This window comes from Vidua chalybeata, chromosome Z (genome assembly GCF_026979565.1).
Source record: "Vidua chalybeata isolate OUT-0048 chromosome Z, bVidCha1 merged haplotype, whole genome shotgun sequence".
Lineage (NCBI taxonomy): Eukaryota > Metazoa > Chordata > Aves > Passeriformes > Viduidae > Vidua > Vidua chalybeata.
Genome location: NC_071570.1, coordinates 12,010,132 through 12,038,088, shown reverse-complemented (window position 1 = coordinate 12,038,088; position 27,957 = coordinate 12,010,132). Strand labels below are relative to the sequence as shown.

General features: G+C 38.3%; 1 protein-coding gene across 14 annotated transcripts in view; it reads left to right on the top strand.

Annotated features, from left to right (window-relative positions):
• Window positions 1-27,957, top strand: part of AOPEP (aminopeptidase O (putative)) — a 237,673-nt gene that overhangs the window by 13,326 nt on the left and 196,390 nt on the right. For all 14 annotated transcript variants that reach the window (XR_008428554.1, XM_053931915.1, XM_053931914.1 and 11 more), the window contains 3 exons: window positions 1,736-1,902; window positions 6,917-7,079; window positions 11,277-11,525. Coding sequence is in view for 13 of the 14 variants with exons in the window: in XM_053931915.1 (XP_053787890.1) it covers window positions 1,736-1,902; window positions 6,917-7,079; window positions 11,277-11,525 (579 nt within the window). In the remaining variant the exon portion in view is untranslated. The remainder of the gene's footprint in view (window positions 1-1,735; window positions 1,903-6,916; window positions 7,080-11,276; window positions 11,526-27,957) is intronic.

Here is a 27,957-nt window from a genome sequence, read left to right as displayed (position 1 = left end):
AGCCAATTATTCTATGTATATCAGATAGGTTACAGATTCAGTTTTAGGAGTTTAATTCTAACCAAGCAAATTAAAAATCCATGCAGATTAGTGGTCTTTTACATTTAGCTGTACATTGTGTTTTACTGTTTAAAAAATGGCTTTATCTCCAATGCAGTTACCTGAACTTCACTTAATGTCTAGGTCCTACTCTATTCATTCTGTACATGATGGGAAAGTTAGACTATTTTCTTTTTCTGCTTGTGTGCATTAACAATAGGCCTACTTAAACTGCAGTTTTCATCTCCATTTTGCTGGAAGATCAACTGGCCTGCATTAGTTAAGCCACAGTAATTTAAAAGTGCCCAGACAGCTCTGGATCCAATAGCACAGATAGCAATGACAAGAGGGTAAAAATATCTTCGGAATATATTTAATCTGTGACTGTCAGTATTTCCAAGTTCTTTCACTCTGTATAGTTTGAAGTTGGCTTTAGAGAAGGAATAATTTGAAAAGAAAAGCAGTTTGGAGGGAGTAAACAAAATGCTAAGATCTTAGCCATTGCTAAATCAGTTTTCCCCTAACAATTTGTCTCCTACTTTCTGAAGTATTTTGATAATTTTTCAACTCAAGTGATGAAAGATACTGATTAGAATATTTTTAGCCTCAAGCGTTCACAAAATAATGTATTTTGCTCCCATAATATTTAGCTTTAAATATCATAGGTTTTAAAAAGTTCAGTGTAGTGAAGTGATGATTTCAGGACTTTCTTTCTTTTACTGGAGAAACCTATTGACTTTGGATTTTTAATATAATTTATAATTGAAAAATTAGCCTTTTTTCCCCCCGTTAAGATAAGTGGTGTTGTTATGCACATAATAGGAATTTAGATAATACTGCAAAATGGAACGAAGTAAGTAAAGCAAGAATCATTAAGTCCATCCACCAGCAAGTTAGAAGGAGCTAATGAAAGGCCTTGTTAGCTTCCCAGCTGTAGCTAAATGGCTAATAAGAAATTTACTGTCATGAAATATTGCAGCTGAAATTGGAAAGGGGTAGTGGACTGAGAGGTTTGACTGAAGAGAGGTTTAGAATAACTGCAAAAACAGCAGTACTACAAGGAATATTTCTATGTAAGAAGCAAGAAGGAGGCTGAAGCTAACAGGATAGAAATTAATTCTTCTTACTATATGCCCTGTGGCTGAAATTCCCAGACAGGTGAGCTAGGGTGCATTACCTTTAATATTAAATGTAAATATGCCAGGATTTATTGAGACTTGGACTAAGGAACACTCAAAACTAGATCTACTGCTGATTTTGCATGAGCCTCCTGGTTGCTAATCCAGAAGACTGGATTCATGGTAGTGAAAGCACTACTGGGATGATAGCAGGGAGGTATCACAGGTGTTGGTGCCTGCAATGGCATCATCAAAAGATACTCAGAAGCTTTCTTTGACTTTTTGGGTTCAACTGGAAGCTATTGTATGAGGCTGGAAGACTCATGCGAAACAGGAGAGGGAAAATACTGGAGTTAGTATTTTCTAGTTTGAAGATACTGTACTAATCTTGCTTTTCTTGTCTTAAATTACTTAGGTTGTATTTTGATTGGTTCATGTCATACAGGTTTGGAACCTGCAGAGCTGAAGTTAAAGAAAGAAACCACCTCAGTACGACAACATCTTTGATTTTTTATATAGAACTTAATTCAGTCTTTCTTATTGTAATTCCAATGTCAATCTCTTTTCCTTCCATCTAGGCCATGTGTTTATACAATGGGATCACCAATAAACAACAGAGCCCTCTTCCCATGCCAAGAACCACCCATTGCCTTGTCAACATGGCAAGCCTCAGTCCGAGCAGCTGCAGACTTTGTTGTGTTAATGAGTGGTGAAAACTCAGCAGAACCAGTCCAGCTTCAAGAAGGTGAAATACATTTTTCAAGGCAAATTATTTTCCATACTTTTATAACTAGAAATCAAAATTGGTAAATACGTGATTTGTGAAAGAACGAACACTTCCATGTCTCTCTGTAATCTCCATGTCATTCTCTGGAAAAGTTACCTGCTCAAGGCCTCAGGATAATTTCATCAGTATTCGAAGTACCTACATTTCTGCATTTCATTGTGGTGCTTACTTTTTTTTCCCTCTGTGTTTCCAAACCTAGGTTTCACTTTTCAGAAATTTGCTTTGTTTTAATCACAGTGTGCTCGAGTTTTGTAGATTAAGTACCTTATCAGGCTCTCAACAACTTCAGACCTTGGTAGATAACTGTCTTTCAGTTTTAGTTCTCCAGTCTGAGTGTAGTTCAGCATGTGATGAGAAGCAGCCATTGTGCTATATGTATGTGTTGCCTGGAACACATGTAATATCTGAAGAATATCAGATCAGTGCCCTGAAAATCTGATCTCTGTGGGGGGGTTTTGCATTGATAAAACATACCTTTTTCGACAGTAACCAAACAAGGATTTCTTCTGTGTTGGTTATACTTTATTATTTAAACTTCTTTCTGCACAGAGAAGGAAGTTTTTAAGCCTTGTATAAGTTCTACATATAATGAAGTGAGTCCTGTTCTTCTGAAAACAGAAAAATGCAATTAATAATGCTCTTTGAAGGAAAGCTTGACAGGGAGCACTACACGTGTGTAATGTGAGCCATTTAAACATTAGATTTATTTTTCTAGACTTGTCGGTTTTGCTTTCCTTCAGCACGTTACTATAACACATAGAATCTGCAAATACATTTAGTCACAAAGACCTTTTTATTTGTTCAATTCATATTCCAGAAGTAGATATTCAGCCATTAAGTGTGAAACAGACTGGCTTGCTTTTTGTGTGGTTACTCTTCTAATATGTAATCCTTCATCCTGTTTTGACATCTGCACTGTAAGTGAGGAGTATACTGGTACTGAGAAAAAAATAGAGTGCTAGAAGAGCCACTGCTCCTGCGATGTAGTTAGCAGCAACAACAGTTGCTTTTGCTTGTGCTCCTCACTTTCCACAAGGCAAAACAAAAGCGAGCTGTACTTGTGTTGGTTGATCTCCAGGATGTATCAGGGTCTACAGCACAGTAGTTGAGAGCTTGTCGTGCACTACTCATCCTTCTGACCCAGTGCTGAACTAATGCTCTGGCATGAATGTGAGGGAGCTTTGTGGAGAGTTCTGGTTTTCAGATGAGATCAAAAAATCCCTACAAGTCACAAAGAGTTTCTGAAACCTGGAGGGTTCTTAATCCTGGTGCTCTAGCCAGAGAGTAGTTTTTACATAACTACTTATTTAGCTGCACATTTATATATTAGCACTAGCTCCTACCTTGTATATCTGTTGTAGTGTGGGGCTATTTCTCCTTTTCTGTAGAGGTAGTTGAACTTTGTGGGTTTTAGTAAATAGTAAGCATCAGCTGTATTCTGTGGCGTTTGTGTTAGTGCAAAAACTATTTGACAAAAAAATATACTGGTAGGTAAAAATGTTCATAATGTACTTGCTCTGGCATTAACAGATATAGCTTCAGCATTTTTTTCAGTTATAGTGAACTCCACAAGACTCAAACAATTTTAATGATGTCAAAGATAGCTGAATGCATTAAAAAAATCTAGAAAGTAATTTCATCATTATTATTTCCAGTAGGAGAAAGAAATTATCTTTAAATTGTTCTTTTGCAAAATTATAAATCGTTTGAAATTTCCTGCTCTTGTTAAACATTTGCATGGAAAGTTTTTCTCTTTTAACTCATATAACAGGTGATTGTTGTTGCAGTTATGACACAATAGATTTGCTTTGCAGAACTGAAAAAAAATTCAGTGTTACAGTTAGGGAAAAAAACAAAATGTTTTGTATATATTATAATTGCCTAAAAGAATTATGTGTAGGAATCAAGTTGTTTTAAAATTACATTACAAGTAAAAGGACTGGGGTGATCTATTTTTCCCATGGACTAATCCCAGCCTAACCTCTTGTTTTTCCCAGTGTGTTCTCACATAGTCTGAAGATGTTTTTATGGTACAAAATGCTGTGTTTGGTCAAGAAAGCCACATTTCAGCTGCACTGTTTTCTGTTATCCTAGAGATGGAGCTGTCTCCAAGGCTGACACTGAAAAGTACAATGCAGCCAGAGGATGGGGAGAGCAGCAAAAAGGATTTGAGTGAAGCTTGTGATCCCAATCTATGTGCTGGGTTAGATCATAGGATACAGATGAAGGAAAACAAAACAAAGCTCACTGATGTGAAGACAGTGTAAGGAAGGAAGTGAAGTTATGGGAGAGGTCAGACTGGGAGACAATCTTATCAGTAATGAGAGAAGACACAAGGGTCAGTGAGTTAGTTAAGCTGTCTTTGAGAGAGTGCTTCATGGTTCTCTCCAGAGAGAACTTCTGCCAGCAAAAAGACCTTTTCAGTCACTGATCAATGCTGTTTTCCAACCTGAAGGATTCTGTGGTTCTATAGGGAGAACTCACTTTTCATGCCCGTGCACGTGATTTCAGTCAACAACTGTAGGATAAATATATAGGTATTCTACACAGTTCTTAAATATGAATGCAGAAGGTATCAAAAAGCACTGCAGGAAATGGGCTGAGCCCTGAGTAGATATGCAGAGATATTATAAAACTTGGATCTTGCTCTGGGAGGATCCATAGTTCGCATGATTTCTAAAATCCTTGCAAAGTAAAAGGGCCTTTGGTACCGTCACTCTTTTTGCATCGGGTCAGCTCTAAATATTGTGTTCATTGCTAATTTGTATAGATTTCTGAATGCAGTACATGCTGTTCTTCTCTCTGGACTGCTAATCTGATTGCCATGTCTTTTAGACATTCTGTTCAAGCTGTTTGTGCATTGTTTTTTAGAAAAAAAAAACCCTCTTGCTTGCTCTAACCTGTCTTACTAAACTTGTTTCTCACTGTAACCCTCTCTGATCTCTACATAGCACAGGCCAATACCCTTTCCTTTTAGACAATCTCACAGTTGTGAGAGCCTTCTCCTCTATACCTTGTGCCTCTAAACCTTGGAATAGTTTTCTGTAATTGCTTTTTTACTTCCATGCTTTTTCAGACCATAGTTGAAAACACACAACAGTTTTTCGATTACAGTTTTCTTTGATGTTACTTAATTCTTAAGTTTTTACAATTAACATAACTACATGGAGCATTTAGTAATGCTTTGTAGCATTTAGATGCAGCACTGAGTGCAGAACCTCTGAATCTTGTCCTGTATGTATGTAAGTTAATGGCAAAGTTGTTACTAACTACAGTCTGTGTAGGCTTGGGCCTTTAGCACAGTGTCTATGAATGAAACTCTGTACATCAGGAATTTGGTATTCTGAAATAATATATTGTTGCTACCGTGGACGACCTTTTTCTCACAAGGTGACATTTGCTTGTCTTGGCTTATTTGTAGCTTTGTTAAGATAATAATAATAAAAAACCAAAAGGCAGAGTGAAATTTTGCAAAGTAATCCTCCTTATTCTTAATGTGTTTGGGGCAAATAAGTCCATTCTGCTTATGTACTGAGAAGAACTTAGGAAAATTACAGGAGTAATATATATTCACCTGACAATGCTGACAAAAGTTTTTTGATGGATGTTGCCTAAAGTGGGATGGGGTGAAGGAGTATAAGTGGTTTCTAATCATATAAGAGGCAAAGACTTTATCTGCCTCCCAGAAGACTTCACAAGTGGCATTGTATTGTCATACTAAATAGAAGGTGGAAAACTTGTTGAGGCTAAACTAAGGATTTTTTTCTTTGTCCTTCCTTTGGACAGCCTGACCTTCTTAGGTCATTAAGATAGGAAATCAAGTGATGTTTTGCAACAGTTGTCTATTTCCTTTCCTCTGTGCCTTGTGGTCTCCACTTAGTTGTGTTTTTTTTCTTTTTTTTTTTCCCTTTTGATAGTGTTCCATAGTCCTAGTCAGAATACTTTTGAAAAAGAACAAGTACTAAGGTTCTCTCAAAATAACTGAAGTTTGTTTGTTTCCATGTTGCCCTAGCTACAGTCATTTGCACATGATTCATCATATTTTAACTCATGCTAGGCTCTTTTCAAGATAATTAATCTATTAGTATGGTGAAGTAACTGTATTATGACCATAAATTAATACATGGATGTGATTCTTAAACTATATCCTTTTTAAAGGGACAAACAGAAAATCTAAGCAACATTTGTATTAATAAAAAGTGTGCTGTTCTAAAACACCCACCTTATAAAAATGTGTTTGTACATACAGTAATCTGATACCATACTCCTTGTCTCCCCACGTTGTATTCCCATAATGGTAAAACTTAGCATATTTTTACCTTCTAATAGAGTCTTGTCTTGTTTTAGCACCTTCATGGGGTAACATGAGCAAGTTGACTTATGTAATATCTCATTTGAATCTAAGCTTTGATTTCTTACTGCCTGATTGACATATTATGTACCTCAAATAGCTGGGTCCAATTCACAAATGATAGTATTTTTTGTTAGAACTTGTCTATCAATTTGATACTGCCCAGAACACAAAGGAAAGGTTTTTGGTTGTGTGAGATAATAATACAAGCAAGTCAAAATCATAAGATAGCAGATACAAGATTGAAAGAGTTTGATTTTGTGTGCATATGTATGTATTTAAAGGTGTTACTAGATTTCATGTCTGGTGTAATTCTTGGGTAGTAACAGTACAATCATGTTAAGCTGCATTAATAAAATGCCACTTATGGATGATTTATTTACAGGTAAAGACATCAGCAGTTAGAGCAAAGTTGCAGGTGTAAGTAAACAGAACACAGAATCCATGGTGGTTATATAACTGTTCTTATGTATCTTGATGCAATTATTTTTATTTCCTCCACAAAAATACCAGCATGTAAGGTGGGAGGCTTGGCCCAAAATCTCACGTACATGCAAATGTCAAGTACCTAACGTGTGCTGTGAGACTCATGAGTCTGTACAAATGTTCTTTTGTTTACAGGTATCTTGAGCTGGTACTACTATGTGTCTATGCCAATGCCAGCATCCACCTTCACTATTGCTGTGGGATGCTGGCAGGAAGTTAAACAGCAGTCCTTCAAACAAAAAGCTGCTATTGGAATAAACACTGAGTTTTCCTTGCCATCATCACAAACTGATTTAAGGTTGGTGTTTATAATATTATGGAAAAATTAGGTGTATGGGTAGCATTTCCATTTACTCTGTGGAATGTGAAAATGAGTCATATTAGCGCAGGAATCAAAATAGAACTTGTTTAATCTGAACAGAAAAATCTTGGCAGGAAAATAATTCCAAAGGCATTATTTCATGGGAGTGGGTTTTTTTTTATGTGAAAGCAGCTGTTTAGTGAGCAATAGGGTTTGTAAATTCCACTCTCGCTAGATTTGTATCCTGTATCCTTAACACTCTGCTGCAGCAATGCCTTGTGCTATCTTATTTCTTAAAATACTTGACTCAGTCCATTCTGGAAACCTAATGACTCTTACTACAATATTACCTACTTACTTTTTTGTTCTGCTCCATTCTCAATGCCCAGTTAGAGCTGGCCTGTGCAATGGTTTGCCTGGGGTGATGTGCAATGACAAGGTACCTGAAAGATCTAGTACAGTGGTCCCATAAAATAGAATTGGACCAATGATTCTTAGCTGGTTTTGACCAAACTAGTAGAAAATATTTTGGATACATCTATTCCTCCTCCCAGTCTAATTAAAATTCATTAAGTTTGAATTATTACAGAGTGGTAGATGAGCAGAACAATATATGCCTGAAAATAAGATTTTAAGATAGAAAACAAGTTTCTGGAAAAATACTGTTTGCTTTCACTTGTATTCACCTTAGTTAGCAGAAGTCTCGGACGTGGGACTTGATTTCCTCATGTATTACTCTCAGCTTTTCAAATTCATATCATAGCATCCCAGATCAGCCCAGATTGTAATGGACCTTGAAAGTTCATCTGGTCCATTCTTTCATGGGAAGGAGCTTAGACAGAGATATGTAACACCCGTTGGCCCTTGTCTTGGCCATGTGGCTCCTTGTGAAGAGAGTGACTCTGCCCTTTGTAGATGCCCTTCAAGTACTGAAACACTGTGATGAGGTTCTCTTTCCTCTTCCCTGAAAAGGCCTAGCTCCTTCTGTCTTTCCCCACAGGCAGGTTCTGCAGCCCTTTGTTCATTTTGTTCCTTGAATTGTGAGGACCAGAAGGAGACGCGATGCTTCCCGCAGGTGCTGCCCGCCAAGCTGTGCTCGGAGCGTGCTGATCCGCTCTGTCCCTCTCTCTGCCAGCGATGCCCCAGCAGCTGCAGCCCAGGGTCTGACTGGCCTTTGTAGCTGCAGTGCCACACCAGTGACTCGCGGTCAAGAGATTGTCCCCTGAAATTCCGTGTCCCTTTCAGCGAGGCTGCTCCCCAGACACGCGGGTCACAGCCTGTGCTGGGCCCTTTGGTGATGTCACCCAAGGCGCAGGACTGTGCCCTTGTCTCTGCTGCACCCCGCACTGTTCTTGCCAGCCCCACGCTTTCAGCCTGTCCAGGTGTCTGAGATGCCTCTCCCTTCTGATTTGTCCACCTCAACAGCTAATCTGGTGAGGGTGCTTTCAAGTCCATCATCCAGAATGTTTGTGAAGATGTTGAACAATGTGGGGCCCAACACAATTTCTTGGGGAACTCTGCTTGTGACAGGCTGCCAGCCTTAGTCAAAACCAGTGATCACTACTCTCTGAGTGTGGCCTGTGCATCAGTTTTGTACCCATCTCACAGACCACCTATCCAGTTTGTATGTTGCCAGTTTGTCCAGGAGAAGGCTGTGGGAAACCGTGGCCAATGGTTTGCAGAAGTCCGGGCAAACAAGGTCCACTACTCTTCCCAGATCAACAGGAATTGTTATTTGATTGTAGAAGGTGATTTGGGTTATAAATTTTTATGTATTGAACTTTATTTATTTATTTATTTATTTAATTTTATTATCTAAGTATTTAACATTTTTCTGTTACTCAGTTCAAAATTTTGCTGAAAAAATACTTGTTTTTTAGACAGCTGTTTTGAATAATACTTTCTTAGCATTAAGACAGTGGAACTATTGAGACTTTGGAATTTGAGGACTTAATATGGATGTTTTTGTTGGAATTTAAAATTATTCTGATGTCTTGGTTGATTTTGGTTAAAAATGCTAATTAATCTTGACAGTAGAAATTTTCATACTTTATGTAAGATCAGTAAGAAGTATGTGTTCTAATTTTAAAATAAATTATAGGTTCGATGAGCTTCTAGAAATTGCTTTGTGTTTATTTCTTCGCTACTTATATGTTTATAATATGACTGCCTCTGCAAAAATAAGCTGTAGATGTATTCTTCTCAAAAGTACAACACATTTGGTAAGAGGAATTTACTGATTTGGGTGCAAAAGATTATTCTGGCTCACTGTTGATAGAACAAATGAAAGTTTGTGGGGTTTTTTTTTGGTAAAATTTCTGAATAGAGGGAAATATGTTTGTAATTTTTTGTAGTAAAAATTAGTGGAAGTTTTAATCAGTGTAATGGTCACAGTTATAAGTTTATCTGCATGATGGTTATTGGATGAGTTAATTGGCACAGATAGTGTGATGTATCTGCAGCAGTTAGTGTCAGTGGAAGAAACAGAACTAATGAGTCTTGGGAAAAAAAATGACAAAAAAAAAATTCCAAAAATCCCCTGCAAATGTGGTGTGTGTTGTACATAGACAAAAAAGGAGGCCCTAAGTGTACAAGGTTGTTTTGCAGCTAATCAGGACATAAAAATCTGTGTCCCTAAATATGGGCTCTTACAGTTATATGTAGTTAATCTTTAGTTAGGAGTTAGGACAGCAGAGGTAATTTCTTATTTTAGTCAGTGAGACCAGGTCACCAAACCAATATTACTCACAGTAGCAGACATTTCTAGAACGGGTGTGAAATGGATAGACAAGCAAATATTAAGCATGTGTCTCAGATAAGATAATGGAGATAAACTTTAGGGCAGCAGGAAAAGAAAGGAATTCTTAAAGAAGCTGTTGAATTGTGCAATTTGTAATGTAATTTGTGTCGATGTGCCAGTGAGTTTGACCTAAGGAGGCTGTATCAAAGTAAATGCTAAATGGAGCTATGATGTTTATAACTTTTTATCTCCTTATGGTCATTAAGGAATTGGCAATCTTTATAAGAGATAGGGTGCTAGCTTTCATGTTCCTGCCTAATTTCAACTCTGATAATAAAATACAAAGTGACATTGTTTTAGAGCAGAAATATACTAGATTAAACCACCCTTAGAAAAAAACAATTGTGTAGCAATGGATGTGGTTTCTTTACATATGTAGTCCATGAAAGGACTCTATGACTTCTTTGACAGAAAGACTTATGTCTAAAGTGTGCTCAAGTGCTAATATTTCAACTAAGGTAAGGTGCTAAAGGTGCTAATACTTAGCAAAATCTCATCCTTTTCTACATGTCATCCTTTTGTTTCCTGTGTCAGCATGATCTTCCAAGCATGAGTGCTTTGGGCAATGCTAAGTGCTTTGCCTGTTGAGGCATAGTAGAACCAGATTACTTAAACTGAAGTTTCAAACTAAGGAGAGGCTGTGCACTGTAGAGAAAATAGGCTAACAGGTGAAAACATGAAGCTGATTTCTGTCTAGATAAGAATCTATTTGGGCAGATAACTTATTGTGAAGGTATATGACTCAGTGTTTAGGAAGGATTTGATTTACCCCTCCTTTCTTCCAGCTAGAGCTCTAAATAACCTGTAAAAGTACTATAAAGTAAGGTTGACCTTATGTGGTACTATTGAATGTCTAGCATGAGAAGCCTAAATTGACATCTACTGGGTTTTTTTACATCATAATAATAATAATAATGATAAAATTTTCTTGAAGCTTCTGGAGAATTTTAATAACAACAACAGAAAAAAATCCCTCCTGGAATTACATTGCAATTGAACCTAAAATACTTGTATTAATGTTATGTTAATATGCATAGAATTTTGTTTTCATAGCCAAGTTTGAATAGGAATTTTCTGAGTAAATATTTTTGTATTCTTATTAGTTCTCTTTACATATATTTTGAGCACTTATTCTTTTTATGCATATCTGTTATAAAAACAAGGAGTGTCTAGTCTCTCTCTTTAGTTATGAGTTCTACTCAAATGTAATAGTGAGTGTTTCAAAGTGCTGCACATGTGTGAACAGGGTGAGAATGCAAGTGAGCTGGTTCTATGGAAATTAATTCTGTCATTCTGATATCTAGAGAATATCCTTGTCTTAGCATAGTCAGTTGTGCACATTTCTGATATCACAATTAAGTATTGTTTTGTTTTGTTTTGTTTTGTTTTGTCAGGTGGCATGAAGAAATCTGTGGTCATGTGGAATATCCCTGCCGTTTCCAAAATCCTGCTGCCAGGTTGCAAGCAGTCATTCCTTATAGAGTCTTTGCTCCCTGGTGCCTTATGGAAAGCTGTGAAGAACATTTGCTTCAGCTAATTCCTCAGTGCCTCTCAGCTGCTTACGCCACACTGGGTACCCACCCCTTTTCCAGGCTTGATGTTCTGATAGTTCCTTCCAACTTTTCCAGCCTGGGAATGGCTAGGTAAAGAAACTTACTAGTATCCAATCTGCTGTATTTTGTTAGACTCCTTCTTACCAGCTAGTTAACAGTGTCAATATAAAGTTGCTGTGCTATTTTTCTTAAACCAAACTTAAAACTCTTATTCTGACTTCATGTGAGTAGGTTTGTTTGCCTCCTTTGTTTTTAATTTTAGTTTTAACAGGGCATACAGAAGGGAAGTATAAGCTTATTAGAAATGCGGGTGTGAATTTTTGTCAAACTGAAGTTCTTTAGTTTGTTCTATTGATCTAAATACTCGATGTCATTGTCTTGTTTTCTTTAGGCATTGATTTTAGCCTTATATTTTGACAGAATAAGAGTATGTTAAAATCCAAATCTAAAGTTTCTTCATAAGCATTTCCAATGTATGGGTTTCTAGTCAAACACTTATCTTCAGAAGCTGAAGGCAAACAGTAAGGATTATATTATCAAGTTTTCATGGAATTGTGAAGGCTCTCAAGCCTGTCCAGGTACCTCTAAATGGCATCTGTTCCCTCCAGCAATTTGACTGTACAACTCAGTTTGGTGTCATCAGCAAACTGGCTGTGTGCATTTGATCCCACTGTCTGTGTCTGTGTCAGTCCCATTACTGACCTCTGAGGATACCACTCGTCACTGTTCTCTACTTGGACAATGAGCCATTTACTGCAACCCTTTTGAGTGTGACCATCCAACCAGTTCCTTAACCACTGAGTTGTCCTTCCATAAAATCCATGTCTCTCCATTTCAGAGACAAAGGTGTTGTGCAGGACACTGTCCAATGCTTTGCATTCAAGTAGTTGACATCAGTTTCTTTTCCCTTGTCCACCACTGTTGTAAGCCTGTCTTAGAAGGCTACCAAACTTCTCAGGCATGATTTGTCAGTAGTGCAGCCATGTTGGCTGTCACCAATCACCTCTTTATCTTTGATGTGCCTTGGCATAGTTTCCAGAAGGATCTGCTCCATGCTTTTGCTGGACCTTGAGTAGAGACTGACTGGCCTGTAGTTCCCCAGGTAATTCTTCTGTACCTTTCTAAAAATGGCAGTTGTGTTTCCTTTTTTCCAGTCAGTAGGAAATTCACTGATGCCAGTAAGATCATGGGCCTGCAGGCCATGTTTATTCCCCATGCTGCATGCATTAGCATGGAGGCTTTTAGGTTGGGCCCTTGAGGAAACTAACTTACTAGCTGGAATTCCTTTGTGCTGCTCTTGAGGTGCCCTTGTGCTGATCTGTGACCTCTCTTCAGGCTCTGGACATCATATAAGTGGGGTGGATTGAGGTTCCCCTTCCCCAACAATTTTAGTTTAAAGCTATCTTCCCTGATCTGGCAAGCCTAGCACTGAAGATGCTCTTACGCTTCTCTGACCGATGGACCCTATCAGCAGGTCACATTTCGCAAACGGGGTCCCATGGTCCAAGTCACTAAATTCCTGGTGTGGCACCAGTCCTATAACCTTTAGCTGATTTGACTGGCCCTTTCAAGCTGTAGATTTTTTTTTTTCCTACACCTTTCCTCTTGCAATCCTCTTTTGGACTAAAAGTAGAAAATTATGTTGGCACAGTAACAATATTGTATAGTTTTTAGTAGAAGGTTACTTGCTTTTTTAATTTCATTTGCATCTAGAAAATATAAAACTTTAGCATTCAGTCACCCTTTGTTATATAAGGCTCATTGCTTTCTAGATACCTTTTACTGGTTACTGAGTTTTCAAAGGTAGTTCTTCACTCAGTGAAGGCATCAAGTTGGTTTGTGCACCTACCACAGATTCTCCAGTTCTTTGCCTGGTGGTTTGATTTGAAGTGAGGTGTGGTACTGTGTGCCATATTTTTGAAGCCATATGAAATTTGTTGCTGCTCAGCAGTCTTCTGTGACTTCAAAGGCATGGTACTAAAAGGTTGGCACAGGGCCTTGCTATAACTGGGAAAGAATCCAGTCATTTGACTTAGCTGTGAGATAAGAGCAGGGATCTGTGGAATCGTGAAAGGCAAGACACAGAAATAGTTCAAAATGAGAGAGAAAGCAGATAGTGATGTCTGGGCCAAAATTACAGCACACAGTAGGAGAAATCTTCATGATTTAGCTGCTGATATGCTATTGCTCTAGGGGAAATTTTCAGTGCCTTCCCTGCATGTACCTTTCCCAGAATTTATAGGAAAAAGGTACCTGCAGGGAGTTCTTGCAAAACCATCTGTCATTATCTTAGTCCAGACTGCATGTTCAGAATACTATAATTGTGTTTTCTTTGTGAAGGAGATGAGGAAAACCTGTGCTTTTATTCCCCTATGCTTCATCTAACCACTGTCAGTTCCAAGCAGTCGATATAATTGAAAATAAGGATGAAAGAAGGGGTGTGCATACTTCCTGATGCCTGTCATTTAACAGTGCATCAAGCCAAACACATTCCAATTTTTCAAAATTTAACTAATTTAAGAACTAATTCAAGGTGTTTAAGTTGTATTTGGGCAGAAGATTAAGTGACTCATAATAGCTCATTTGTTCTTCTTGTATGTGATTTTTCCAACAGAAACTTCTGTGTCTATAGCAAGCTACTTAAATGGTTAATTCCTATGCATGCAATGATAATTGCCTAAATTGCTTAAGCTAACAATAAGCTGTGTGCAAATCCATGTCAAAACCCACACAAGGAAAAAAAAAGTTAGCAATTACCTTGGGTTAAAGGTTGCTGTAGCATTTATTTTTTATCTTCTAGCCTATCTGTAGCAGTACAAACATAATACAGCATGCCAGCACATAGAAGCTGTTGTTATGAGCACTCTACATGGACTCCTGTCTACCAGGGAAGGAAACAGACATGCATTTTAGTCATTATCTGAAGTATTAGGGCTTTACAGCATTTAGTACTTTTCTTCCTCTGTTAATTATACTTACTGTGGTTTTCACATGTCAAAATGCTTCTTATTTAGGAGAGGTGTTTCCCCAACATATTAGATTGGTATGAAATTATGATAGTTCTTGCACAGAATTATCTAAGTAGGTGTTTTGAACTGTCTATTTCAGTGGCAGCTACTGTGGGTCAGCTGCATTTCTCTTGAAGTCTGACAGAGGCATTGCAAGCAAAACTGTAGCTGAAAGCATATTCATTGTGCTTGTGTTTTCTGTTCATATTTTCCTGTGTTTTTAAATTTGCTACGGACTTCTGTATGGAAATATATAATAATGGCAATAATTTCCTCTTCCTTCCTACAGTTCTTTGAAGATGGAGGGTTTAGTTTTGCACACTTTAGTTTTACTCTGTTTTAATTTGCATGATTCTGTATAGCTTCTCCTAAATTCATGCTATTAAAAGAACAATGTGGCCTACACATCTTTGTTGGTGATATTATGTTGAACTGTGCAGAATTTAAATTCATAAAGCATTGTGGGTCAGATTTAAGTATCTTAAAAGCCTAAGATTCAATGCTTTCTCTAGAATGTTGAGAATCTCATGAACATGTAACAGCAATTAGTGATCTAATTTTAAGTTCTTTCACTAGAAGAAGAGAGTGAATTGGAGTAAAAGGAGTAAGGAAGTGTGTCAACTATAAGGCCCTAGAGATTCTAATTAGGTTGTTCATGGAAGAGATACCTGACCTCACACTACATTGAAAGGTGCATATCATTCATGAGCTCAGAGAACTAAGAGGTTAAAATCAGGAAATTAAAAGTAGCATTATGTTTTCATGCTGTTGATAATATGGTACTTCCTGTGGAGTTGTCGACCCCACTGGCATTTAAGTATCAGAGGTATTTCACAGTTGCAGATGCTCTCATATGACCCAGCAGTTACTCACATGAACAGAGCTGAATGAAAGATTTCAGATGAAAAGGGTCTGTGTATTCACTAGTTGTTTGGGCTCTTCAAATCAGTTCACTCCCAATCCAGTTTTTTTTGATCCCATTTGAAATCCTAGTGTTTCGACGTCTCTTCTCACAACTTGATTTCCTTTTTTTTTTTTTCAGAACCTGAAGAGACTCTGAATTCCTTGTTCTTTTTCATTCCCTGAGGAAAAACATTCTTTCAAATACAGAAACTCTTAACTCTTGGTGCCACCTGAACCTGCACTTGAGGCTATGACTTTTCTTGCAGGGTTTAACTACTTTAGCTTTTTCACAGTCACACCAATCCCTTGTGTTTCTGTGGTGTTAGAAACTGCTTAGCAGCTTTCTACTTCTTCAGAGTAAATGTGCTGATGTTTATTTTACTGTCCTGAGAACTGTAAGCCTTTGCATTCAGTTGAAATTCTCTCTTTGAAACAATGGTTTTTAAAGTTTTGTTTCCAGCACACATTGTTTGAACAACGTAAGATTACTGCTTTTTCTGTTTGAATTAATGTATTAATGTACTAGTTTTGGACTAAGTGCTAGCACAAGGAAATGTTCTTATCCAAGTACTATGTATAAATAATCTTTCTAGGTGCATCTCATGTTGCTGGAATCTAAAAGAGTATGATGAGGAAAGTGTCCTTTGGTATCTACCACATTCCTAGTTTTTCGTGACTGTGGGATAGATGGACATCTGGTCTAACCTAGTTCATCTATACTTACAGATGATTTCACTCAGCAAAGCTAGTGAAACCAAAGAACTTCTGAGCAAGATTCTGACATTTTCAAAAAAGGATCCTATGTTAGGTTATTTGAATTTTATTTAAGCTCTAAAATTAGTGGCCTTATTTTCAACTATGCTGGACACCCTTGAAACCCAAATGGTGTTTGATGATGAAGATACTTGGAATATTTATAAATCAGGTTTAAATTCCTGTTCATAAAGATCTTACTCACTCTTTTCCTGTCATGTTAAAAATCGTCTTTGGTATGTACATCTTTCTTCTTTGAAGAAAGAATATCTGTTTCTTAAAAAAATGTATCGGCAGAACTCTTGAGTCTTTCCAGTCTATGTCACCAAGGTTGTTAACTTCTTAAATTGAAAAGGGAGAAGGCTGAAGCAGCCTCTTTGATCAGTGCGTCTGTAGCCATCATTTGTCTGTTCTGTATGTCTGCAGTGTTACGATGACAACTGATAAGCCTGTAGAAAATCAACCAGGACTACTGGAAAACATTCAAATGTCAAAGTTAAATGTAAAACCTTTAATGTTCAGTCTTGCAGAACTGCATTTTACTATCAGATACAACTGTAGAAGCCTTTTCTGAGTCAATACAAATGCAGTTGTTTTAAATACTCACAAGAGTAATCCTTTAACATTTAGTTTATTTTTTACATATCACTAGTTGGTTATCCACACAGAAATAATCATGCAGGAAATTTAAGGCAAAAAGTAAAAATATGGTGAAAGAAAAATTGAGTCTTAGCTGTGATAGTAGTAAATTGGAGTATGTAGCTGTACAACACAAACATATGGACTTAGTGGCATTTAGAAGTTGCATGACTTGACACAAAGACGTAGCCGGGGCAACCACCAAATCACAGCTGAAATGCAAAGAGTAGATTTATTTCATTGACCCACCAACAACATTGGGCAGGGACCCACAGGAACACAGGCTTTGTTAGGCTTAGTTCATCCCAGTGCAAAGAGACCCATGACAACACAGCCTCTGCTAGGCTTCGTTCGCCCAAGTGCACAGTGGGGTGCCTGCTGCCTGCCCCACTATATGTCATGCACACACCGTTTATTACAAGGCAGTATTTTTATGATCTTGCTCTCTCCTAGCATGAGGCTCAAGCATGTAGGGCGTTATCTTTGCACAGGATTTCTACTTCTCCAAACAGGCAGAGGATGAACACTAGGCATAATAAATGGAGTTTTACAACGGTGACAGTTGTAGCATTCCCACCTGCAAGGTTACTTTGAGAGAAACTATTCTCTCCTTCTCACCAAATCTTCTGCTTTTAACCCTTTCATTGCTGAAGATATTTGTTGACTCTTAGCTGAAGTCTGAAGTATGCTTTGGTACCACTGCAATCACTGTCCTCCATCCAGTTGTCATTTTGTATCAAAATAGGATTTGGAGTACTTCAGGTGTAATGTATTTCCTTATTAATGTGCCTTGTTGGTCTATTAACTCATAACGGATGCTGTTTTAACAGAGAAGCCAGATGTGTATTCTCCAGTATCAGGAGGATTTCTTTTGCCTTTCTGATAGTTTTCCAAAGAGCTTTCTCAATGCTTTTGGAAAACAAGGTACAATATTTACCTGTCATAAGATGCTTCTCTTATGGGATAGTATCACAAGAAGATAACATCTCAGTCTGACATTCCTGACCAAAATGAATACAAAAAAGGATGTTTTAGAACATGTGGACTTACTTATGTTTCAAGTATGCAACTTTACATTGTTACTATTTGTAATTTTATGAGATGAATAAAGAGTAGTGTTTTAGGAGTTTAAAACTCACTTGCTTCTTTTGCTGTGTGGCATATGAATTCTTAAAAGGGCTTTTGGTCATTGAAGCTGGAGAGGTAGTGGGGCTCTTTTGATGCTGCTGTAGAATGCATGGTTTTAAATGCTAGGATTAGAGTTATGGCAGAGCCTGCTAATATCATTATAGTTAAAAGTGCCTAGGAATTTCCAATATAAACTTGTATTTCAGTGATTTATAGCTGTAAAGTCCTGTTCCCAGCTTAAAGCTGACTTATAGTGGTTTGGCTTAGGAAAAATGAATGTGGCTATTGTACACACGTGTGTGAGAGGTCAGCATGTTTCTATGCATATTGTATTTGTATATCTATAAATACATACATATATATATAGTATATGTATAGGTGTGTAGGTAATACTAATGATCTTATTTTTATTGTATGGGTTGCTTGGCATTTATAAAGTAAAAGTATATTTTTTCCTCAAAAGTGACCTATTTATAGAGAGCTAAAACATGGAGAAATGAGAAAATTAATTGTCATTAGTGAACACTGGGTTTGTAATTTTGAAACTAATTTTTAGAATTCTTTCTCCCTGTGTCTTACTTTATCTCTCTCAACTTTTTTCTCCTACCAGTAGAGATGTATAAGATGATTGAAAATTACTTTTGCTTATAGATAAGTAACAATATAGTCTATCTATTGTTTAATATTCAGTCAGCAACATTAGACCATTCCACTTAATTTTCTGAATCATACAAATAGTAGAGTGCTCATAAATGCCGAGATTTTGCATGTATATGCTGTGAGTGGTAAAAACGAAGCTAATAAATGCTGCCAATTGTTTTGAAGCCATAAGCTCAATTTTTAAAGGGCCAAAAGAAAGACACTGTTCAAAGCAGCCACAGGCTTCTGTCATGCAATTATCTCTGATCTGACTTGACATACCAAGTATGTGAAGCTTTCTTAGTCTCTATGATAATTACTAGTAGTCTGCAATTTACCAGCCCCACCTAGGAAGAACCTGATCCAGGTAACAGAGCTAGATTTTAAATGTAGACTGCAAGACCAACCATACTTAAAACAAATGGAAATACAGAGAAATCATTAAATCCATGCATATTACTTTACCTCTGGCATCAATTGCCAGGTGCTAATGTCAATCTTTTTGCTGTAGATTTGGTTTCAAATTGAAACAAAACACCACCAAAATTATGCAAACAAATTGGTGGCTTTATTTTCCTTTTTGTAGTTTTGTTTGTTTTGTTGCTTACAGGAGTATGGTTTAAGGATCCCTAGACCTTTTCTTGTATGAGTGGTAGTTTGAGTACTTGCTAGTGACAAGCTCAGAGGAGGCTAAGAGAAGTCATGCTCCTAAAAACCATGATGTTGCTGAGCAAAAACTAAGCAGTCCTGTCCTTATGAGTAGTAGTGAGGAATATGAGCAGTTGAGTGATCCATTCCTAAGCTCCATCTTTTGACTCTGGCCAGGGAAACTTCTTCACCCAACAGAGAGTTGGGTAGGCAGTTTTGGTTTGCCTCTGCTCTGCTTGCCTACTCCTTGCCTGGAGCAATAGTTTTTGTTACAACTGTGACACCACACTGTGCCCAGTTTTGGGCTGCATGTTTATGACAGAGACACAAAGTGAATCAGGCCTCTGCTAGCATTATTAGCAGGTAGGAGAATGTGTTATACGAGAAGAGACTGATAGGGCTAGATCTGTTCAGCCTGGGAAAAGACATTACTGAGACTAATCACTGTCTCTTGCTAACTGAGGGCATGGTTGCTGAAAAAGAGAACCAAAGCCATGGTTCTCTCAGAAATAGGGAAAATATATGAAGCAACATTCACAAGGTTATAGGTAAAAATTATCAAGTCGAATTAATAACTAATAAAATAGGTTTTTATTTTGCGACCAGGATTCGGTCATAGATAGCCACAATCAAAAAGGCAGTTCCAAGCCCGGGATCGGTGCTGGGTGAACACAGATCCGACCTCTACCACATCGGATCACCTCTGTTCACAAATGCTGTCTCTGTCCAGTGAGTTTTTATACACTTTTCTGCCTGAGGCAGAGGTTCTCCTCTTCTTCTCTTTGCTTCACATATTCATGGGTCTCCTTTTCTCTCTGCTGACCTGGACAAAGCTGTTTCTGGGAAGCAGTGAGTGTTGATATTGAGTTACGGGAACCTGGTATTGAGATGCATGTTCCTGATAATGCTCCTGACAACTCTGACTATCTTGATCATAGATATCTCCCTGTATTCATTGCTCGGTGTCTCCTGGATGGTCCAGGAAAGGGCCCATCTCTGCAAAGAGCCACGCTTTTTTGTGCAACCTTTCCCTGGCTGCAGCTTGTGATTTAAAACTTAAAGAATTTTTTGTACAAGCATCATTTATTACATATATATATTTTTCACATAAGCACAAATTATTCCATAACATATGTTACAATAACTTGTAGTGATAGATTTCAGACTAGATACAAGGAACCACAGTTATTGTGGATATGCACTGAAACAGGTAGTCCAGGGAGCTTGTGGAACCTCCATCTAAGGAGGTGGTGAAAAGAGGCCTCTTCAAGCTTGATTTTTTTCCCGACATTCCAGGCCTTCAGTGCTTTTACCTGTGCTACTCCCTTGGTTTTATGTTCTGTTACAAATTACACCTCCCCCTCCATATTACCTATATGACTCATTCATGCTGCCACAGTACTTTGAAAGCCTTTTAACAATTAAAGCACTTAGTTTTCAGAAAATCTGGGGAAGTACTAGGAATGTATTCATATTTTGTCGGTAACTAATTGGTGGGTATAGATGTTACAGGAGATCTTTTGAAGAAACCTAATTCCTTTTTTCTCTCCTATCCTTTGCAAAGGTTAAGTAAGGAACTGTGCCCATATCTTTCGGACCCAATCCCAGTGTTCTAACATTTCACCAGTATTTCCAACCTTTTCTTGTTTGTGATAGTAGGTATCTTCCAAGTTTGAAAGGTATACTCCAAACTTCTAGGCTGCTAGGACTAACAAAAGTCTGTCTTTAATTGAAATAAGGCATGGTATTCTGTTTTTTACTCTTTGTTTTTTAAACAAATACAAGCATTTTCATTATTACCTCTAATCCTGGAAGATGCAAATTTCACATGTAGATGTTCCAGTACACTAAAAATAATAATAACAGCTATTGGAATTGATGGTAAGGAATGGGATATTTAGTGACAGCAGGTCTAATATCCTGCTAGAGGGTTCTAATATTAGTCTTATTGCATATGGTGTCATCTTCTATGAAATGTTTTGGGAATACACTGATTCTGTTCAATTCTTTACAATTTGTTTCAGAATGTGGTTAAGTCTTTGGAGATGCCCACTAGGTACTCCTGTAGCATGATTAGCTCAAGAAAACCTGTGTGTATGGCATTGTGAGTGTGGATAGTGGTGGTTTTAATTGTCATGCAAGTTTTTGTCCAATGTCAATTTTACTGATTTAGCTGAATGAAGAGATGTATTTCTTATAATGTTTTTTGTTTTGTTTTCCACTGGGAAATCATTTTAGGTGACATAAAGTTACAATATGGGATATTTCATTAGTGATTAAATGTAAGTGTGACTATCATTATTATTTTTCTAAGAGTTTTTATATTTCTGATGATGTATGTTAAGCTCAGAGTGAACCAATGGTATAGTATTATACAAGAAAAATGGCTTTAATTATTTCCTTGTGCATCTCCCAATCCCTTAAAAAAATCCCCACAATAAGCAAGCAAAAAAACTCCTCTTGTGCTGTCTTCCACCTTCAGTTCTACAACAAGTGTTCATGCTTAACTCTGTGGAAAAATATGAATCCATGAGCCAAAAATCACTTACCTGTTTTAGAATATGTAATTATTTAAAATAATGTAAAAGTAATTTAAATGGCTAAACAAGTGCAAAATCTATTCCTTCTCCAAACATACGACGTGTGGTTTATGATTGAATCTGTTTTAAATTAGTGCCTATATTTTTGGTTTGGTTTTCCACTTCATGTGTTCAAAGAAGCAATTTAATTTTGTCCATACAATTTCAATTTCAGCAACCAGGTAATATATGCAGATGATGGATTTTCTTATTTTTAATGTACTACAATGAATGTTATGGTCCCTGTAATGCTCGTGTAAATAATGAGTAATTCCAGTAAGTTCTGGGTAGATCTGTCCTACGTGTATGAGATCATAATTTGTCTATGACACTTCAAATGTTATGGCTAAATAATAAAAAAATAGAGAGGTGGGTGTCCTTGTAAATATTTGTGCTTTTCAGCTGTTAGTTCAGATGAGGTAATAAACACTAATGTTCCTAATTTTTTATGACATTTTTATACTGAGGTATTGTTGAAAGTAGGAGTTCTTGTACAAATCATTATTTGCACAATGGTTTAGAGCTTGTTGCAGAAAAACCTGATTCTAGTGATGGCTTCCTCATCTTATTTATTTAAAACTTTTGGCACATTGGAATAGGAATTATTTCTCTTATCTGTGATTTATACAGATGTTGTCTTTGATGCATGACTGGTCAGTTGTATTCAAAGTCACTTTCTGTGAACATACCAATTAAGCATCTTTTTGCTTATCAAATGAAACCAGGGAACAGAGACTGGATTTTCTACTACATGTGTCAGCTACAGGCGCTTTAGAGGGGGGTGTGAAAGACTGTGTTGAGACATTTCCACTGCAATCCTAATAATGTGTATCACTGATTCTTACACATGGAAGAAAAAGATGAGGAAAAAAGAAAAGGATGGGAATTACCCCTTCACTGCATCTCCTTGTCTTGATTCCAGTGTGTGTTATACTGTATTCTGAGTTCATTTGCTTTAATGATTTGTCAGAGGCCTAATTGCCAATTCTCTCTTGCTTTCAGCTGCAGGGCTATAGAAAGCCGGGAGGTAGTATGGAGAAAGGCAGAACCATGGTTCTGAAATAGATGTGTTGTGAGGAAGATCAGATAGAGGATAAGCTGAGGGGATAACATAGGATAATTTAGACTGGAAAAGACTCTTAAGGTCACTGAGTCCAATCATTACCCTGACATTGCCAAGTCCACCACTAAACCATGTTCCTAAGTGTCACATCTACATATCTTTTAAATAACTCCATTGATAGCAACTCAACCACTTCTCCAGGCTGTCTGTTCTGCTGTTTAATAACCCTTCTGGTGAGGAAATTTTTCCTAATATCCAAACTAAATGGCTCCTGGCACATCTTGAGCCATTTCTTCTTGTCATATTGCTTATTACTTGGGAGAGGAGACTAATAGAAATGACTAATGACATGGGACTGTGAGGGAACAAGCCATAAAATTTAGCTAGTGAACATAGTCCAGGCACACCCATATTAATAGGTGTGTTTTTGCATGGCTTAGTGAAAACCAGGAAATCTCTTTCTAAGTTTTCAAATTATGTATTTGACACCTCTGAAGGATAAATTTTTTGAATTAATAAAGTTGCTGCAGTATCACTTTGTGAATATTATTTCTGGCTGTTATTATTTTAATTTTGTGTAGTGACTGAAAGTCACAGTAAAGGAGTAGTCTTCCAAAAGTGCCTAATTTGAGCAGGGGCTGCATAACCCTATGAATAATTCCCATGGAATGCTTTTCTGTTTGGTCTTGTAAAGTGAAAACTAGAGCAATACTGTTTTCTGAAACTTGATAAACTTCAAATATGTTTTTTCATTGTGTAAACCCATAATTTCTGGAAACTGGGATTATTGCCCTGCTGAAGGCTTCTTTTCCCTTTTTTTGGGAATGTGTGCATGTTAGATTGCTGTCTAGGGATCTGAGCATCCTTGGTAACATTCTGAAGTGACAGAAGTAAATGGTAGACAAAAGAGATGAACATGTTCAGAGACGATTGCAGTTGTTGTTGGTTGATTTTGTAATTAGTAGTAGTTTGTGCCCTGTTTTGTGGATCTTTTTAAGCAAATTGACCCAAAAGTTCTTTTGATTAAGAACAAAACCAAAATCCTGCTCAAAACTGTAAAACAAGGTTACCAAAGGCTTTATGTATTTTTGCACTGATTTGAAGGGGTTTTTTTCACCTCTACTAGCAGGGCTTTTTTGAGTGAATTTCCTATGAACTGGTGCTAGAAAAGCCTGCTTTTCATATTGTTCCTTTTCCTTCTCAAAAATGAAATTCAAAATAGAAGCTGTGGTAAGAGGAAATTCAAGTCTAAATTGGTTGTGAAGCTAGAGGAAGGACCACAGAAGGCTTACAAACAAAAAAAGATACCTGTCTAAGATTTATGTTTCTCCTAGTTTGTGAGTCATACTTTTCCTGCTGATTTCGGTATTTTTCCAGAAGTGCGATTGTCAGGTAATTTCAATTGGGCAACACAATAGGGGCTTTTAAATCTTTGGAAATACTCAAATACTAAACTATTTACTCTGGGGCAGCAATTCAAGGTTTTGGGTTTTTTTCCTTCCAGAAAGCTTGAGAAGAAAGACAAATTAGAGGAAAAAATAGCTTAAACTCAAAAGAATCCAGACAGGATATTTAGAACATAAAAACAAAGTGGTGAAGATGAGGTGTTTTTCTGCAAGTAATAGTTTTTCTTGTAACCATATATTCCTACATTGTCAGGAAGGCTTCCTACAACTTATCACAGTCATCTTCTGTAGTTAGTGGAATCATTTACTGGTCATTAAAAATAATTCCTCTTCTATGGCCACCATCAGAGATTGTAAGATTATTGTTTCAATTTTACTAATGTTTCCTTTCTGAGTGATAAGTGATTGGATAGGAGTTAAATGAGGCCTTCACCACTACACTGCTTTGCAGTGGGGATTTGGATCTTGTGGTTTTCCAGTGGTTTAGGGTTAGTTTCTGTTCACCAAATTAAGCAGTTTCTCCAGGAAATTCTTATACAAACAAAATCTGGTGGTAAAAGCTCTGGCTTTATATAAATCAGGAGATAAGAATGCCTCTCTCATCTCAATTGGGGTTTTATTTATATTTGGGGATTATTTGAGACCTTCTGCAAGTATTTTATGATATACTCATTGCCTCTGACTGGTAACTTTATCTTCCTAGATCTCAGTTTAGCTGTAGGTCTTATTTATGCTTGAGCTCTTTGAAAACTTATCTCAATGTGTCTTTTTTAAATGCATTGGCACTTTGGATTTTTCCCCACTTTTTTTCAGCTGCTGCAAGTCCTTTTTCTCAGTTCCATAATGTTCACCCCCTCTATGCTATTGCAGAATTAAGTCTCTTTTCCTCATATATTGTAATTTAGTACTAGCTTTGATCATGACCATTCAGGTAAGTCTCCCTCTACTTAATGACTTGGATCCTGTACTTCCTGTATTTGCTATTCTTCCTATTTCTTCGCTGTCATACCAATCTGTCATTTGGGACACTTCATTCCTGAAGAATAGTTTTATTGAATTTGTATTGTTAAGCAGCTTATATGAAATTAGAGTGATCCTTTTCACTTGAACATTTTGCTAATCCTTTTCTTCCTATGCTGGGGTTTCTCAAGGGCCTAGGTCACATTTCAGTTACTTTTGGTGAGAGGTAATTTTCTTTTTCTTGCCCCCGTCTCGGGTGGCTGGGGTGCCAGCCTAGTGGCGCTGCCTTTCGGTGAGACCGGGGCTGCCGCATGTGCAAAGCTCTAAGGCTGAACCTCCGCGTGGGTTTGTTGGTTTAGTAGCCAAGTGCTGAGAGGAGACAAAGGGACGAGGGAGGCACACCTTGTCCTGTGTGGCTGGAGAATGTTTATTTCCTGCATGGCCTCTGCGGTGGCTGGAGCGGCATTTCCAAGTGCACGCATGGACAAAATGGTGATGGGACAAAGGAAGCATGGGGTTAAATAGAGGGCGGGCAGACAAGGGCGGAAGCCCCCCTCGCCCAATGGGGACAGGCAACAGCTTACGGGAACACAGCAGGGGTGGGTACAGGGTTCTGGGACAAATAGGAATACAAGAATGGGGTGACTGTCACAGAACTTTCAGGAATGAACAGGGGGTGGCTACAAGACTGACATGGGAAAGCTCCTATGGTAGACAACCAGGAGTGAGCCATTGTGAGGGGAAAATGGGGGTACATAGAACCGACTAACTAACATTTGTTAAAATCCCTAACTGAACCAACCCGGAATATAACATCTCCCTGTTTTTAAATATATAAAAAAGACAGTTGTTTAGACTTCTTGCTGCTCGTGCAGTCGCCTCCTCACTCAGTGTTTTCTTCTGCTGCTGCAACGACTGCTTTCGTAGATGGAGAGGGCTTGGAGATGGTGCTGGAGCTGATTCCTTCCTGATTTTTTGGGGATAGGGAAACTGGGAAAACAACTTTATTGTAAACAAATGGACTGGGAACATAAACAGACGGAGGTAGCTGAAGGGGTTTTTCCTTTGGCTTTGGGGAAAACTTTTTAATAAGATGTGGAACCTTTTTCCTCCTTGCGGTGCCTGTGGTTGGATGCCACTCCCTGGTTAGTGGGATCACTTGTCACATCCACAGGCACCTTATCGTCTCAACTCACTAGCTGCCCTGGGGTGTATGGTTTAACATGTCTCCTGGGGACCCACTTTACTCCTGAAGGTGTGGATATGCAGGCATATCCCCATCCCCAAGTCAAAAGTGGGAATGGACCCTGGATTTCTTTAGAATTCAGATCCCTCACTAGCACTGGTGGCCGCTCTTCTGGCCGAAGCTGCTGGTGCTGCTTGAATTGTCTCAGTACTGGCGGTTCTGGCCTGTCATAAGAACAGTTTAGGAAATTGATGGTAAAGAATGCCTTGCAGAGCCTCTCGTGTGGTGACAGCACTCACACATCTCCCCGCTGTTTCCGGAGGACCTGTTTTAACGTCTGATGAGTCCTTTCTATTATTGCTTGGCCGGTAGGGGTGTGAGGAATCCCGGTCTTATGTTGGACATCCCTATTCCTACAGGAAGTTACTGAACACTTATAAGCTGGACAATTATCAGTCTTAATGGTAGTTAGGACCCCCAAGGTTGCAAACGCCTGTATGAGATGTTTCCTTATGTCTGCAGCCCTCTCACCTATGTGGGCTGAGGCAAAAACTGCCCCCGAAAAGGTGTCCATGGATACATGGAGATTTCTGAGTTTCCCAAATTCGGGGACCTTTGTGACATCCATTTGCCATACCTCACAACTGCAGAGGCCTCTGGGATTCACACCTGCTCCCAGTGTTGGTAAAGCTGTCTCCTGACAGTTGGGGGATGTGGCCACAATTTCCCTTGCTTGGTTACGTTGCAGATGGAACTGGCATACCAGACCTGGGGCATTTTGATGGAATTGCTGATGGCTGAGCCTGGCCTGCTTGACTATATTCAGCTGGCCTCCCAGCTGTACTGGAGCTGCCAGGGCGTCTGCTCTGCGGTTCCCCTCAGCAATGAAGCCTGGGAGATTCGCGTGTGATCTCACATGCACCACATAAAAGGGATGCTCGTGGTGAGAAACCAGTTGTACTAACTTTGCGAGCAAACCGAAGATGACCTGGTTTGAGACCTCTTTTAAGACTGCATGTTCTGCCCTTGATACTGCTCCTGCGACATATGCTGAGTCTGTTACCAGATTAAAAGGTTGGCTAAATCTCTCAAAAACCCTCACCACAGCATCCAACTCAGCTACTTGTGGGGAACCTTCTACTATCTTAACATCTGTTTACCACAGCTGAGTCTCAGGGTCCTTCCAAGTCACCACCGACTTGTGGGACTTCCCTGACCCGTCGGTAAACACTGTCTGGGCTCTGAGTGGTCTTTTATTCTGTACTTCTTTTTGGTAACAATTTGAACTCTATGTTGAACAAATGATGGCCAGGATGTCCAATCTGAATTTGGCCTGAGGAGCTATCTAGAGCAAACTGCAAATTTTCATTTTGGCTTAAAAGGTGTTCAAAGGTCTCTTTGGTCACCTTCCCTGTAGATGTTTTGATGGGAAGGTGGATACATGTGAAATCACAGCCTGCTAACGCTTGCAGATGAGCCCTGGCCCACATGATGAGCTGCGCCATCAACTCTGTGGCCTGGTGATGCTTTTGGACTGTCTGTGGCCAAGGAACACCCACTCTGTTATCAAGAGGGGGTCCCGTTGACCCTTGTCCCACTGGAATATCATT